The 18565-nt window shown below is 36.7% G+C and overlaps 1 protein-coding gene across 1 annotated transcript in view; it reads right to left on the bottom strand.

The window, feature by feature from the left end:
• The window catches only part of LOC107583140 (cytosolic carboxypeptidase 4-like), a 239594-nt gene that overhangs the window by 86527 nt on the left and 134502 nt on the right, over nucleotides 1–18565 (bottom strand). The window contains exon 19 of the mRNA XM_016269254.1: nucleotides 7060–7240. Within this exon, the coding sequence (XP_016124740.1) occupies nucleotides 7060–7240 (181 nt within the window). The remainder of the gene's footprint in view (nucleotides 1–7059; nucleotides 7241–18565) is intronic.

Here is an 18565-nt window from a genome sequence, read left to right as displayed (position 1 = left end):
TGCAAATAAATAAACAATTAAAAACATTTAAATTACTCCATTTCCAACTTCAGTTCTTGACTAGTCGGTTGACTTATGTCAACTGCCCAAGTAGACAAAGCATTCAAAATGCACATCCAAGTTGCAAAACTAAATATCTGAAAGACAAAATGCTCATTTTTGGAGCAACACTGTAAATGTGTGCTTGGCTGTATTCATTAGGTTGAGAAAATGGTCCTAACGGAGTCCTTCTACACTGATGATCCATATATGAATACAAGGTGTCAGATCGGCCAATCGCAATGTAGAATCCTACTCGGAGAGCTAATTTCCTAAACAAACATTGCAGAAATGCGGATAGTTGTGTCATCTTCTCAAAACCAATTTTCTGGAACATGCCATGGGGTGAGCACACGACACTCAAAAGTGCTGGCATCCCAGCTCACACACACAAAAGAGGCCTCTGTAAAAAGGTACATATGCTGGTGTGGGTACACGGACCCAGCTTGTACGGGCAGACAGCTGTGATCGTTACCTCTAAAACCCTTTTCAACCATTCTGTGATCTGACAGGCTGGTGAAAAGCCTTTAAAGTTCCCTTGACTCTCCAAACCAAAATTATACATCACAGCCTTCAAGTTTCAACTAGTCACACTGGTCAAACAGATTCAATTTCAGGCATAATTACACCCCATCTTGCATCTGAACTAACAAAGCATGATTTACTGCTTGCTTGTTGGTTCGTTTTACAGAGTCTTTATTCAAGCAAACAAGCCGATCGCGTTCATATCCAACACTATATCTGGGTTGTTAGCCCACACAAGCATTGGCGGCTTATGAGAGATCTCATCTGGTTATTCGCCACAGTAAGAGAAAGCACTGGCAGATGCCCACTCAACTGTGCTGAGCGCAGACTGATCCGTGCCAGACGTTGGGCCGATGATTCATGTGAATTGCCCTAAATGGTTGCAATATGCCAAGCTGATGCTGTCCTGGGGAATAGGTGTGGAATAGTTGTCAAATATGTCCAATAATCAGTGAATCATATACAGCTGTCCCCTCCGGTGAATGCAAAACACTTGGCTGTGGGAAATTAAGATACAAAAAATAAAATGTCTGCCATGTGGCCTAGCAAAGGACAATTTGAGGTTTGATTCTGGCATGTGTAATCTCTAGAATGTACAAAAGGACATATTTTGATAATCGACTAGTTGGCTGGTTCAACAATTAGTAGTAAGGTAAGATATCAAAGAATGCATTTTTGCATTCCACTGCTCTGCTTTTTGGTGTTTTTCTATGTAAACATGAGCTAGATGGACGTATTAGACTGTTGTGCTCACGTCTCACATCATTTTATAGCTTTTACAACATTCTAAAAACACGACACTAAAAATTCAAAGTAGTTCACTTCTAACCAAAAGAAAAAAGCACACTTATTTTTCTATACAACTGTCCTGCATTCCAATTTTTAAATGTGAATCGATGAGACATTTTTTTTTAATGGGGAACTTTAAATTGTTGAAGGTGGTGAATTCGTTAGGGCTCGAATATGGACAATTGGTGGACTACATGTCCACCAACCCACTAGTTGATTAGTGAGGCTGACTAGTGTATATGGATTTTTTCTTTTCTTTAATTTGCATTTTAGCTTCAAAGTTTTGCTTTAAAGGGTGTGAATTCAGAAAATGCAACTTCTCTGAGAGTTGCTGCAAATACTTTAAAAGCTTCTCTAAGAAGTTGCATCACTAAAGTCAACCCTTTAAAGCACTGTTGCACATATACTACCCTTCAAAAGTTTGGGGTCAATACTTTTTTTTAACTTTCATTACTTTTATACTTTTATTCAGCAAAGCTGCATTAAATTGATTAAAAGTGTAAAGACATTTACATAATTACAAAAAATGTTTATTTCAAATAAATGTTATTTTGAACTATCTATGCTAAAAAAAATGCAGCTTGTGCTTCACAAAAATATCAGCAATGACAATGATAAGATATGTTTCTTTAGCAGCAAATCAGCATATTAGAATGATTTCTGAAGGATCACGTGACACTGAAGACTGGAGTAATAATGCTGAAAATTCAGCTTTGCATCACAGGAATAAATTTACATTTTAAAACATATTATAACAGAAAACGGTTATTGTTTCTGTATTTTTAACAAATAAATACAGCCTTGTCCAGTATAATAGTCTCCTTTCAAAAATATAAAAAAATCTTACCAACCCCAAACTTTTGAGCAATAGTGTATATCAGTTAAAAGTGAATTTTGTCACTATTTAGCAGTAAGAATTGCACAAAGATACCATACAATCTAACACACATGGATTAACAACCACAAAACTCTTGTATTTAAGTCCAGATACATACCAGTGGGCCACTGAATTTATCAATGCTTCATGTTTACCAGTCCAGCTTTTATTGTGAGCTGTATGAGCAGCGAAGCTGATCAGGAACACTACGCCGCAGGCTATGTACAGCTGATGTGCAATTCGTATGGGAGTTCACAATGTCGGAAAACCCAATTCTATTTGACATTACCGAGAGACACTTTTGACAGCAGCCTCTGTGATGAACACACCCAGAGATGAAAACATAACCTCAGAACGCCGGAGTCTGTTCACACCTCTTGCTTTGTCCCATGCTAAGCCAGAGCAGGAAGTGAGCTCTGTAATCTCACCCCCTATCTTGTCGCTCAACAAGATAACGCCAAACACCAAACTGCTGTTTGTCACAAGTCTCATCCGTTCACGTCTCCCTGTCCCTACAGTCAACAAAAGATTGTCTTTTTCCAATTTCAACAAGAGAATCACACAGATCTGTGAATGTTAACGCTACATGCTACATAAACAGCACTGAGAGAGCTAAAATTCACCCCTTTTATCAGCAAACTCAAAAAAATTGTACATCTGTGAGCTTCTATGGGGTTCTTGTACACATTTGACAAGTTTAAAATGAATATATTGTAAAACTAGACAAACAATAGCTGCATTATGACAAAGAAGACTGGAGTAATGGCTGCTGGAAATTCAGCTTTGCCATTGCAGGAATAAATTACGTGTTAAAATACATTAAAACAGAAAATATGTATTGGAAATTGTAATAATTTCACAACATTCACATCTCCCAGTTGTTGCAGTGAACAAAAGATTGCTCAATTAATTGTCTTTTTCCAGTTTCAACAAGAGAATCACACAGATCTCTGTGAATGCTACATAAACGGTACAGAGAGAGCTAAACTTCACACCTTTCATCAGCAACCTCAAAAAATGTGTGCATCTGCATGCTTCTCAGGGGTTCCTCTACACATTTGAGAGGTTTAAAATTCATATATTGTAAAACTAGCCACAAACTGTAGCTTTCTGAAGTAAATAATGGCCTGTATATAATGCCAAGTTGATGAAAATAAATTTTTAAGCATAAGTATTCTATATAACAAGTCATAACTGATTATTATCTAATTTACTACCAGTAAGCCACAAATATGAGTCTGAAGTAATCATAATCATATTATATGATCTAACAGTACAGTAAAACGGCTTGTGCTAATAGCATTTCACAATGAAAGCTCATAAACGTTTACTTTTTTAAACACTTTTTTTTCCTCCGTGTTAAAATTCGATTCAAACCGGACACAGGGTTTCACAAAACATCAGACCCCTTGACCTACATTATGGATATTTCCCTTTGAAATTTCTAAAGTCTGTGATGAATTTGATGGAAGCAAATGTGACCTTTTCGCACATTGTCATTTCCATTTCAAAGGGCTTGCAACACCGCTGTATTTATATCTATGCAATACTGCATTACCATATAAATGAAACTGACGAAAGTACCCATATTTAGAAGATGTCCAATCTTAAAAGGTGAGCTCTGCTGCTTTCTAAGTGTGCGGTGGACTTTATGGAAGTGCATTTGTGAACTCTGTTGCTAAACTTTCAGCTTTTGAACACACTAACAGTAAGAAATTGAATAAAACTAAAAGGTTATTTATCTAAATACGTACATCAATGCATACATTAATGTTGCTTTCCGACTGCACCTACATCGTTTTCAATGTCGACAGACCTAGCGTCTGTGTTATTGAAGATGTGAGATCAGCGCTAAAGGCATCAAGTGCTCTCCCATGTCACCAAGCAACAAGCTGCCCTGAAACTGTTAATAAAGGCCCCCCACACAGGAAGTAATACCCTAAAGGTGAATGTGCGCCTTGTTGAAGTGAAATCTAAATTTGTCACAGTAATTTGTGAAGGCTCATGTGAAAACAAACACTGAATGGGTTCAATTAGGGTATGGGATTGCATTGGTGCACGCGTTGTGACACTTAAAGAGACCGTTCACCCAAAAATGAAAATTAATTTACTCACCCTCATGTCATTCCAAACCTGTATGACAAACCTGTATTTCTTCAGCTAAGCAAAAAAGAAGATAGTTTGCAGAATGTGCCAACTATTGTTGTCAATACAGTCAAAGGGTTCAAAACAACAACAAATTTGACCCTATTGATTTTCAATGCAGGGACAAAAATAAAATATATCTTTTGTTTTCCACAAAAGAAAGTCATACAGGTTTGGGAACAACGCAAACATTAGTAAATTATCAAAGAAATTTACATTTTTAGTGAATTATACTTTTAAGAGCTTAGAACTGTGATTATAACTATTTAGATTCAAATCTCAACCCCACTTCCGGAAATGTTTCTGTTTTACAGCATGTTCAAAACATAAAACATCAAAACCATCATCATGATTGTCACGAATCCGGTCCATGCACTTCCGTTCGCTCACGTTTATCACTGTGATAGCTGATAGCTACTTTAAGGAGCCTGCTCTAGTTTGCATAGTCTAGTCATAGTCTTGCCTTGCCTGTTTTCCTGATTCTTGCCACGTATCTTGGATTAACCCGTTGCTTGCTGTTTCGGACTGTGTTTGCTCCTTGCCTGACTTATGCTCACGTTTACGGATTACCCCTCTTGTCAAGCCCTCTAGATACTGTTCGCCGATCGAAGACCCATGCTAGCCCTAGGAATATTCTTTGACTTGCCTGTGATATACCTGTTTGCTGTTGTTCGGACCTGCCTGTGTTTTTGACTATGTTTATTAATAAAAGCTTGCACATGGATTCGCACGCCTCTCGTCTCGTCAGCTCCGTAACAATGATATCTGAATCTATATCTGTTTTTTTTTTTTTGCGATTAAAAAGTCATCATAAAAACTGACATGAAAAAAATAATTATGTAATAAAAATATATGAATAATTTTATTTCATACATTTATTTCATAATAAATAAAAATTAAATTATTTTCAAAAACAGTCAACCAAAAATTGAGGGATTTACAAAATTATAAAAAACTGTATATATATAAATCTAAATAAAACTTAAAAGTACCACCTTTATACAAAATTCCTTAAACAATGCTCCTCAACAAACAACACTCACCATGATCAAGCAACAAATAATGAGCAAAAGTGCCGGTATTACAGCAGGAGGATGAGTAAATGACAGAATCTGATTTTTTTTTTTAGTAAATTATCCTTTTAAGAGCTTGGAAATGTCATTAAACATCACCAATACACCAACACAGATCGAATTTTGACCTCACTTCCTCTATTCTTTTGTCCATAATTAACTCAAAGTTCACAAAAACCAATCTGGTTATTGCACAGTTCCAGACTTGGAGCCTACAACTTCAGGAGATCATGTCTTTATCATCCACACGCTTGTTATGGGGTCACTGGAGGAATAAATCCTCGCTCAGATGAAAAGAGCGAGTCTCCTTTAACTCGCCGCCCACTGATCTACAACTCCATTCTCTGAGCATCCTCTCTAATACAGTTAGCGTGCCTGATCAATAGTGCAGCATACAGAAGCTCCTGTATTGGTGATAAGAATGAGGCCACGCAACGGAGGAGACCCCGCTCTCTTGGTGAGGAAATCAAGTCACCCTCAGTTGTGAGGAAGCCGCGAGGAGAATCGATCATTCCCTGACTGTGATTAGAGTGTAGATAAACCGGGGAGGAGAGCTCTTAAATAGGGAAGGCCACAGAGTTGACCTCTGTATTGTCACGCAACGGAGGAGACCCCGCTCTCTTGGTGAGGAAATCAAGTCACCCTCAGTTGTGAGGAAGCCGCGAGGAGAATCGATCATTCCCTGACTGTGATTTGAGTGTAGATAAACCGGGGAGGAGAGCTCTTAAATAGGGAAGGCCACAGAGTTGACCTCTGTATTGGTTTTACACATGTAAATACTATCTAGCTGGGAACAGCAGGGGAGATATGGCGATATCCGGTAGATTAAAACACGCTGGCATTTGTCTTTTTCATTTCAGCACTCAATTCCAAGGGCAAAAAGGTGACTGCCTTAATGTGTTGGACAAGATGGTGACTGAACTTTCAGACAGGGAGAAATAGCCTGCTTACAGATGCCTCGGGCAATCATGAAAAGGGAAAACAATCAATCTATCTATCTATCTAAAGACAAAAAAAACGAACGAACACGTATCGATCCATGACCACAAAACTGAGGTACGTACTGAACCGTGACTTTCTGTGTAACGTTACACCCCTATTATGTGTATATTTTAATTACATATATTTATAATAATAATAAATGTTTACATAAATCAGTCAATCAATAAAAATATACTGTGTTGACCAAACCATCAAAACAAGCAATTATCTTAAGATCAGACTCTCGATATAAAATATTACATTTTGTTTAATTTAGTCTGAGATATCCATTTTGGATGGATGGATGGTGTACATAAATTCCATAAAAATGGATGTTCCTACCATAGAAGTAAATCAGATTTAAAGCACCACCTTCATACAAACATACAAATGTCTTCAAACAAATGTTCCGCGCTCGGGGTCCCTTACCAAGATCAAATAACACAGAATGAGCAAAGGTGCCAAAGGCACACCATGTATTCTTGCATTCAAAAACTGTGCAACAAAACAGAGCACAAAGATCTTGTATTTTTTCTAAATTCAATGTGTTGAAAGAAATAAATGTAGTCATTCGCACACTGAGCATGTGTGTGTGTGTGTGTGTGTGTGTGCGTGTATGTATATACATACTTGCCATTAATGACTCCGTCAGGGTTGAGCATGGGGATGATTTTGAAGATGTAGGCCCCTCTCAAACTCTCGGCTACAGGATCACTGCTGCACAGGAACTCCAGCGTGCCTTTCAGTACCCAGCTGGCATTGCTCTCTCCTGGATGAACCCTTGCTGTCAGCACCACACATGGCCGGTTACCTAAAAGAAACATGAACATGAGAAAAAAGGTTTTAATGTATAAACATATTGCTTAATCATACATGTAGCCAATACCTGTAAAAGGTAACCTGTGGCATGAAGTGAGTAGCTTTTATTATGGGTTGCTCATGTTTTAAACCGGAGAAAGCCACCAGATCAGTGTGACACTTTGCTGTCACAACATTACACAGCAATTACTCCGTGTCAGATTTTCAGTCGACGTCTCCCTTGACTCGTTTCATCTGGACAGGAAAATTACATCACCTTGCTGAGCAAGTTTACAAAGCCAAAAGAGATGGACAAAGCTTATCAAAAACACATTAATATTTAATTTAGCTTGACTATTATGGCCCTGGCAAAAGACAGCAGAAGGGGTGACTAATTTGTGTGATTCTGGTATTGATGATTTCATAATGAGTTACTGCATGGCCTCTGTTTATGCGCTCTTTCACTAGCTCCGTTTCATTTTCTGTATTTAATTGAATCTGAATATGTCCATGCAATTAGGCTGGCGTGATGATTTTGTATTTTCTTTTTTTGAGCTGTAAAATGAGATAATGCCATTATTACTGCCTTTTGCCATATAATGAATGGCATACATTCGTTGTGAATAGCATGTGACCTACAATTTGGCATTCAGCTTAAGGGTCAATGAGAAATAAGGAGAGTCAAAGATGATGAAAAGAAAATTATTTTGAAATCTCTGCATTTATGTCAGTGTAATACCTTATAGAAAAACTTTTGTAATCATTTGTAAGAGAAGTTTTTAATGGCTGTAAAAATTTTCGTAATTAATTTATTTTGCTTTGTTTGTTTGCATGTTATTTTATGAATATCAAAGTTCATACAAAGTTATCTAATTTAACAGGCAATAAAAGGATGATTAGACTTTGACCTTATTTCTGTTTTTTTTTTTTACTTTAAGCCCCAATAAAAAAGCATTCAAATAAAAATGTTAAACATTTTTTGTACATGCAACACAATATAATATATTTTTTGTACTTTACCACAATATATTATGGATTACAGATATATATATATATATATGTGTGTACAGTTGTACTTTACCACAATATATTATGGATTACAGATATATATATATATGGGTGTGTGTACAGGTGCATCTCAATAAATTAGAATGTAGTGGAAAAGTTCATTTATTTCAGTAATTCAACTCAAATTGTGAAACTCGTGTATTAAATAAATTCAATGCACACAGACTGAAGTAGTTTAAGTCTTTGGTTCTTTTAATTGTGGTGATTTTGGCTCACATTTAACAAAAACCCACCAATTCACTATCTCAACAAATTAGAATATGGTGACATGCAAATCAACGAATCAACTCAAAACACCTGCAAAGGTTTCCTGAGCCTTCAAAATGGCCTCTCAGTTTGGTTCACTAGGCTACACAATCATGGGGCCTGGGCTTCCATACCACCTCAGCAGTGCCACAAACTGATCACCTCCATGCCACGCCGAATTGAGGCAGTAATTAAAGCAAAAGTAGCCCCTACCAAGTATTGAGTAATGTACAGTAAATGAACATACTTTCCAGAAGGCCAACAATTCACTAAAAATGTTTTTTTTATTGGTCTTATGAAGTATTCTAATTTGTTGAGATTGGTGGGTTTTTGTTAAATGTGAGCCAAAATCATCACAATTAAAAGAACCAAAGGCTTAAACTACTTCAGTCTGTGTGCATTGAATTTATTTAATACACAAGTTTCACAATTTGAGTTGAATTACTGAAATAAATGAACTTTTCCACGACATTCTAATTTCTTGAGATGCACCTGTATATATATATACATACATACACACACAAACTAATAAACAAAAGTTTCACAAAACACAAGATCCATACAAATATTCCATAAAAACAGATGCTTAATAAAAATACAGAAATAAACAAATACAATTATAGATGAGATGTAATATTTATATATTTATTTATACAATATCAATTTATTTATAGATTAATTTGATATAATTATATATTTTACATAACAAAAATATAATTTATATTATTATACCCCCAAAAGATAATTAAAAGCCAATATTGTGTTAAATTAGAAAGAAGTATCAAGTAGATATAACATAAAATAGCTTTAGAAATAAATATTTTTATTTGAATCAACATAAAATGTATTACAAAAAACGTTTAGCCTACAACAGCCTAACATAAACTATGGAACATAAAAATATCATTTGAGAAACATCTCAATGATCAATGATACAGTGAAAGTCATTGGTAACCAAATCAGCTTGGTTACAAACATTCTTCATTATTTTTGTTTATGTTCCATAAAAGAAAGTAAGTGATACAGGTTTGAAACGACATGAGGGTGAGTAAATGATGACAGAATTGTTATTTTTGGGTGAACTATCACTTTATTTATTATAATTATTATTGCCGTTTTTTTTTTTTTAAATGAATGATATTCTAAATAAGAAACTAAAACTGCCAAGCAGGTGGCGGTAAATGGGCCGTTAATTACGGTAAAATATTTTAATTGCATTATTTTCCCTAACTAATTAATTAAATTAATGCGCTAAAATGACAGCCCTAATTTTTATATAATATATCAAATATTATTTATCTATATAATTTGTCGCAATATTGACCCTTACACAACAACATGTAAGTTTATTGTGGATCATGATGCAGTTTCAGTGCTGAAAATAACTATACCATTCCAAAACAATACTGAAAAAGCAGGTATCCCTAACAAAAGTGTCCTAAAGATAAAATATGCCTGATAAATATCACATCAGCTTGGTGCACATGCTCAGTTCCCCTCAAAAGGCGGCTGCTCCAGCTCTGAAAAAAAAAACAAGATAATTTAAATTCTAATTCAAGTCGGAATCAGAGACTTGCGATGCGTTCGGCTGATCTGATGAAGTCCTGCCTGCAAACCCTCTGTCCTCTCCACTTAAACTCTCCCTCCATCTGTCCTTCATCTCTGCGTTCACACTCTCTCACTTGAACCTAAACCGTAGACTTAGGCTCTGACTTCGACCTTGACCCCAACTTAGACTACAACACAAATTAAGCGGGTAGTATTACACTATAAGTTGTCTACATTATTTGCAGACCCAGACTGCAACACTTACCAAACTTGCTAGACTTAGATACTGACTTAGTTCTAAACATAAACCTAGACTTATCAAATTGAGTTTTACACATTTTAAAACATCTGCAAGCATAAAACTAGGCTTAGATCCAGACATAGACCCAGACAGACACCCAGATGTACTCTAGAACTAAACATAAATCCAGACTTACAGATTTACAAATTCAAGTTAGTTGTACACATTTTAAAAGGTCTGAAGATGTACAACCCGATTTAGACCCAGACTTAGACCATGATTTATGAAATTAAGTTAGCTTTAAACATTTTAAAACTTCTGCAGACATACCAGACTTAGACCCAGACTTGCACCCTGATTTATAAAATGTAGTTTTACACACTTTAAAACATCCGCAGACGACGTACAGCTAAATTTAGACCCAGATTTACACCCTGATTTATAAAATTTAGTTTTATACAATTTAAAACATCTGCAGACATACAACCAGATTTACACTCAGACTTAAGGCCCGTTCACACGAAGAACGATAACTATAAAGACAACTATATTAGCGTCCACACCAGCAGATGATATCGTCTGTTTATTCTAAATGCACGCTCGTCTGCTGCTTTAAATTCTCGAGCTCGTTGTAGCAGGATTTATTCTGATTGGCTGTAATTTTTTCTCGTTCATCAGCTGGAAAAAAATCATTCTGAACGTGATTCTAACAATATCGTTTCTCTGTGCCTTTATCGTTATAGCTGTGGTGTGGACTCTGCTAATCTTTAATATTGAGAACGATTTTTATCATTGTTGGTGTGAACAGGCATTTACACCCTCATTTTACACATTTTAAAATGTTTGCAGACATAAAACCAAACTTAGACCTAGATGTACACCCTGACTTATAAAATGAAGTTAGTTTTACACATTTTAAAATGTCTGCAGATTTACAGCCAGACTTAAACCCATAGACTCCGACTTAACAATTAAGTTAAAAATGACTGCAGACAAAACCAGATCCAGACATAGATGCAGATGTAGAACTAGACTTAGACCCATACTTATAAAACGAAGTTTCGCACATTTTAAAATGCTTGCAGATGCACAACCAGACTTAGAACCCAACATAGACACAAACAAAAATTAAGTTAGTTTTACGTTTAAATGTCTGCAAGCATAAAACCAAACTTAGACCCAGACTTACATCCTGACTTACAATATTTATTCAGTTTTACACCTTTTTAAATGTCTGCAGATGTGCAACCAGACTTAGACCCAAAGACATTACACACATTAAAATGTCTTCAGACCCAGACTTAAACTCAGCAGCTTAACTAATTAATGTAAGTGCTGCAGTGCCTAGTAAATTAAGTTGTGTGCAGTATTACACACTTTTAAAATGCCTGCAGAAGCAGACATAGTCTAGGTGTATGTCTACATCTAGGTATTGTACTAAGCCTAGGACTAAGGCACAGGTTGGAGGCTTTTTATCACAGAGTAACAAATTAAGCTAGTAATATTATACTTTAAATTGTCCTCAACTTAGGCCTACACTTAAACATAGACTCTAGCACTGAGTATCAATAGAGTAACAAACTAAGTTGCTAGAATTAAACCCTATCTCTCTGAATAAATGTTCATATATTTCTGCCAGATATTACATTTTGTTCAAATGTGTGATACATTTTTAATCATCAGTGGAACATGCTAACACACTCTTCACTCACACACACACACACATGCACGCACACACACACACACACACACACCCAGGGAGAAAAAGTCTTGATCGTAAAGTACAAAGGTAGCCTTAAGCTATCAAAACCAATCTCTAATCCTTTCCTGTATATGCAAATCAGGTCCAATTAGAACATATCAGACTTGTCCATTTGTAATCATGAGATGAATTTGCCCCACAAAGCTTATGAAAATGCAGCTTTTAATTTAGCCTATTATTAATTAAAGGTGTTTCATAGGAGTCTCGGTCATGCTCATTTCTTGGGTGGTTAATTATCAAGCGTAATCCTGTTTAGTGTGGCAGTTTTGCCAAAAGTGATCTGCAGGGAGATACTTTCTTTGACAGAAGGATTCACTGTTATATGTGTCCGTGTGTCCGTGTGTGTGTGTGTGTGTGTGTTTTTTTGTTTTTTTAATGGGGTCATCCTATTTTTACAATGAGGTCATCTGTATTTTACAACTACATGATCTGGTTTTATAACGGCTTCCTTCATTTAGACTCATAATCTTGATTTTATGAGTCCATATTTATTCTTGTTATGCATGACTTCAACACAGTCATAACAATAGAGTTGGGCTGTTAAGTAAATTATTAAATTTTACAGTAATTCAGTTGTCTTTAAAACGAAATGATATACTAAATATATTGTCTAAAATAATATATGCAAATTGATATATGATGGATATCAAATTATTATTTTTTATTTTATATTTTATTTTTATTAAATATATTATTATTAAAATATCAATAATACACTACATTAAACTACTATATTAAAATACAAATATACAATATTTAAATACTTTACAACTGATCATAACTACAAATAACTATAAGTGTATTGGCTGCAAAATACATGATAAAATAAGAATTCTAAGAATTTCCAAAGCTTTCACATTGTAATTAATTATTTCCAGGCTTTCAAAAAAAAAAAGTCTTACCTGGGCTAAGAAGAAAAATAACTGGACAGTTGCCCAGTGGCCCAAAGTTTCCCTCTTTTCAGATGAGAGCAAGTTGTGTATTTCATTTGGAAACCAAGGTCCTAGAGTCTGGAGGAAGGGTGGAGAAGCTCATCGCCCAAGTTGCTTGAAGTCCAGTGTTAAGTTTCCACAGTCTGTGATGATTTGGGGTGAAATGTCATCTGCTGGTGTTGGTCCATTGTGTTTTTTGAAAACCAACATCACTGCACCTGTTTACCAAGAAATTTTGGAGCACTTCATGCTTCCTTCTGCTGACCAGCTATTTGAAGATGCTGATTTCATTTTCCAGCAGGATTTGGCACCTGCCCACACTGCCAAACGCACCAAAGGTTGGTTAAATTACCATGGTGTTGGTGTGCTTGACTGGCCAGCAAACTCACCTGTAGGATCTCTGTCTTCAAACGGACCCACTTACACGATTGAGTCACACATGAAACAATCACATTCCATTGAGACAAACTGAGGATCCCTTATGCAGCCAGCTGCGGTCGTAAAACTCATGCAGGGTCAGTGAAGTGTTGAAGCAGTTCCTGTACTATCTAGCTTATCGTCTCAAGAGACTCAAATAAAAACAGTGCTTAAACCCTAACTCAAACTAGGATACAAACTATCTTTGTTTTACGGGCTTTCAAGGACCAGATGCGTGATACCCATGACCATTTAACACATAAATTGCTAAATCTGATAAACAGAAAGTGACAGATTAAGAGCTCCTTGTCCAGCAGAAGAATGGCAGACACACACAACTCGTGACATGAGCATGACCTCAGGACACCTCCCCTTTTCCCCCTTTTGCATTCCAAAAAAGGGACGCAAAACTTACAACAAGTCAACCAGATTCACAAATAATATGTTGTATGTCTCATATATATGCTTGACGTGTTTCATGTAATCGGTACAACTTTAATCAGTGTTTATTACCCTTTTTAGGAAATAAGGTTATTAAAATTTGTGTAATATGTGAAGTTTAATCTTGAACGAAGGGGCACGACAAATTTTAAATGCTGAAATGAAGTAAACTTTAATAGTATGTACAATACTTGCATTTAAGAAACTTTATAGAAGTATTAACAAGACTTTTAGAAGCTTCGCGTTAAGGTATGCACGCTCCGCCTTGCATCAAGTCGATTGGAAGAACGCGCCGTGGGACGGACTTGTGCCACAGGCCAAAACCCCACTGCAACACAGATTCAATTGCTTCTCGCTGTTTACTCTCTCGAGTGAAGGTTTTTCGCCGCTTGCTCTCCCGAACGCAGGCTCTTTGCCACTTGCTCTCCCGAGCAAGGCCTTGTCGCCGTGTGGAGAGCACTCTAACTTGTGCTCACAAGCTGAACCATCAGGCGATCAACCATCTAATAACTCAAACACTTCAGTTGAAGCTTCGTAACTCTGCAGAACGCAAAGTCTGGCTAAAGCAGACACTCTCTCTCAGAAGAACCCGAGGCTCTTCCGTAACCCGGCAACCAACCAATCCAACGAGGGATCTCCCAAAAGGACATCATCCAAACGTCATTCCGGCGCCAAATCAACAGCCAATCAGCAACAGAATCCCCTCCAGTAGCCACGAGGAACAACTCAGCTTTTCAGCTGTCACCCAAAGCAAAACGCAAGTACAAATAAAATCTTCTATCTGCTGAACTGACGCTGGTGAATTGAGTTAAGCAGTCAAGATCAGAAAATATCTGTTTTGTGAATTCTCTCAGGCTGAATTTAAAACCACTCGTGAAAACGAGTTAGAACTGTGAAACTTCTTGCAACTCCATTAACTCACTTCTGAACTGTATATGTGTGTTTGTGTGTGTGTGTATTTTAGCTTAGTTTTGATGTAATCTAGAATAGCCAATACAATTTGTGTTTAATTTATAAAGAATCATTGTCTGGTGTCATATAACTTTAAAGTCAAAACCTTTGCCAAAGATCACGTTACCTCTCTAAGAGCTTACAAATTATCAAAGAACGTATTAGCCCATGGCCTGGGAAAATACATATAGTCAAATTGGTAATATGCACTGACATTAACGTCTCGCTGGCCGAGTAGCTGATAGAGTGTAAACTATCAAATTTGAAATCAGTTTTAATCAGGTGGACCTCGAATTTTCAGATCCGAGTCCTTTCAAAACCTGAGCTAGAAATAAAATTAATGATTAATTCCTTTATTGAGATGCACCTGTACACACACCCATATATATATATATATATAATACATTTATTATTATAATAATGAATAATAATAATGCAATCTTGCATTTATTACGTTATTATTATTATTATTATTATTAATTATTATTATAATAATTTTATGCTTTAAGCATGTAACCTATTATTATTATTATTATTATTATTATTATTTATAGCTAAAATGTGTAACAAAATTATACTTTAAGTATTTCCTGGATTTAATTAATTGTATTCATTTACATGACCTTTCTAGGCTTTCTATTATATTTTTTTTTACAATTTCCGGATATTTCCAGGGTTTTTTTCAGGGTAATATAAAAATGTTCCTTAATATAAAAAAAAAGTTTAATTTCTTGTATAGCACACAAAATGTCCCAAATAAATAATTCAAAAGAATTATAACCAGTCTGTTTAGTGATATACACCAAGGCAACGCACATAAATAACAGCCAACTAAAATTGTTTTATTTATATAACGTGACATTTATATAACGTGACATTGTTACTTAAAGACAGCTGCAAGACATTTTCACTCCTGCTTTTGTAAGGAATAGCATAAAAGTGTAAATGTAAAGTAAGCTTGTGTTGTTTACAGGTACGGCTAATCAAATGGATTTGTTTAATTAGAAGCCTGAGAGAGTTATGCAAATACCAACAGTATCTATATAGTAGCAATACTATACTATACTAACAGTATTGTCACCGGCAGTATATCAGCCTGTAGCCCAAGACTGGTTACCCACTGAAGCTAAGCAAGGCTGAGCCTGGTCAGTACCTGGATGGGAGACCTCCTGGGAAAACTAGGTTGCTGCTGGAAGAGGTGTTAGTGAGGCCAGCAGGGGGTGCTCACCCAGTGGTCTGTGTGGGTCCTAACACCCCAGTGTAGTGAAGGGGACACTATACTGTCAACAAGCACGTCCTTCGGATGAGACGTTAAACTGAGGTTCTGACTCTCTGTGGTCATTAAAAATCCCAGGATGTTTTTCGAAAAGAGTAGAGGTATGACCACGGCATCCTGGCCAAATTTGCCCATTGGCCTCTGACCTAACGTGACATCATTGTTACTTAAAGACAGCTGCAAGACATTTTCACTCCTGCTTTTGTAAGGAATAGCATAAAAGTGTAAATGTAAAGTAAGCTTGTGTTGTTTACAGGTACAGCTAATCAAATGGATTTGTTTAATTAGAAGCCTGTGAGAGTTATGCAAATACCAACAGTATCTATATAGTAGCAATACTATACTATACTAACAGTATTGTCACCGGCAGTATATCAGCCTGTAGCCCAAGACTGGTTACCCACTGAAGCTAAGCAAGGCTGAGCCTGGTCAGTACCTGGATGGGAGACCTCCTGGGAAAACTAGGTTGCTGCTGGAAGAGGTGTTAGTGAGGCCAGCAGGGGGTGCTCACCCAGTGGTCTGTGTGGGTCCTAACACCCCAGTGTAGTGAAGGGGACACTATACTGTCAACAAGCACGTCCTTCGGATGAGACGTTAAACTGAGGGTCTGACTCTCTGTGGTCATTAAAAATCCCAGGATGTTTTTCGAAAAGAGTAGAGGTATGACCACGGCATCCTGGCCAAATTTGCCCATTGGCCTCTGACCATCATGGCCTCCTAACCATCCCCATATCTACTGATTGGCTTCATCGCTCTGTCTCCTCTCCACCAGTAAGCTGGTGTGTGGTGGGCGTTCTGGCGCACTATGGCTGCCATCGCATCATCCAGGTGGATGAGGAGATACCCCCTGACAACGTAAAGTGCTTTGAGTGTCTAGAAAAGCGCTATATAAATGTAATGAATTATTATTTTTTTATTATTATAACAGCAAATTAAGCCGTTAAGTTCATCCGGTTGAATTGCTGCCCCTTTAATCCATGTTGTTCTGTTGGTCAGCTGCACAACTTTAATACTAAACAAAAGCTGCCACGGCTCGTCTGATGTATCATATTAACTCGTCCTCATTCCACAACGATGTCCAGTCACTTTCTCTCTTATACTCACAGAAACAAGCCGTGACCCGCACCACCTCATAATCACCAATGGCTTATAAAAGCGGCTTAACTTGTTTGTGGTGATTGATGTGGGGCACCATGATTACAGTTAATCATATCAGAGGCCTTTAATTCAATAATGCAGCGGACGGGAGTTCACACAAGTCCCGCAACTGAGAGAAATTGTAAAGTGATTATGAAAATCCCACTATGTGTAAAGGCAAAGCTCATGTGCTAAACCCCATGTGCTAATTAAGGTGTAATCCTCTGACAGGCAAATGCAAGATTTTGTTGCCCCATTTTGCCACAGATTGTCACCGTATGTGTGCAGTTCACATGGACAGGGTTAAACTCATAAGCGCATGTTCATTTTAAATTGTTCACAGGGTCTTCTATAAATCGGGTGCCTTTTTATTTTTTTTATAGCAAATATATGTATTTTAAGCAAACACAAAGAGAGACAATGTTTTTAACTGTTAATATATTGCACGTAATACATGTTGCAATATAATTTTGCCTTCAAATATGAAATGTCAGAATGAAAGACAGACCGAACAAATGCACAATAGACAGACAGACAGATAGATAGAATGTATAAATGACAAACAGACAGACAGACAGATAGATAGAATGTATAAATGACAGACAGACCGACAGACAGATAGAATGTATAAATGACAGACAGACAGATAGACAGAATGTATAAATGACAGACAGACATATGGACAGAATGTATAAATGACAGACAGACAGACAGATAGAATGTATACATGACAGACAGACAGACAGAATGTATAAATGACAGACAGACAGAAAGACAGATATAATGTATAAATGACAGACAGACAGACAGACAGACAGACAGACAGACAGACAGATAGAATGTATAAATGACAGACAGATAGAATGTATACATGACAGACAGACAGACAGAATGTATAAATGACAGACAGACAGAAAGACAGATATAATGTATAAATGACAGACAGACAGACAGACAGACAGACAGACAGACAGACAGACAGACAGACAGACAGACAGACAGACAGACCGATAGATAGAATGTATAAATGACAGACAGACATAATGTATAAAAGACAGACAGACAGACAGACAGAATGTATAAATGACAGACAGACAGACAGATAGAATGGATAAATGACAGACAGACAGACAGACAGAATCTATAAATGACAGACAGACAGACAGATAGAATGTATAAATGACAGACAGACAGACAGATAGAATGTATAAATGACAGACAGACAGACAGACAGACAGACAGACAGATAGAATGTATAAATGTATAAATGACAGACAGAATGTGTAAATGACAGACAGACAGACAGACAGACAGACAGA

This window comes from Sinocyclocheilus grahami, unplaced genomic scaffold (genome assembly GCF_001515645.1).
Source record: "Sinocyclocheilus grahami isolate Dianchi unplaced genomic scaffold, SAMN03320097.WGS_v1.1 scaffold50.1, whole genome shotgun sequence".
NCBI classification, from domain to species: Eukaryota; Metazoa; Chordata; class Actinopteri; order Cypriniformes; family Cyprinidae; genus Sinocyclocheilus; species Sinocyclocheilus grahami.
The sequence above is the reverse complement of the archived record's forward strand: the minus strand, read 5'-3'. Positions and strand labels throughout refer to the sequence as shown.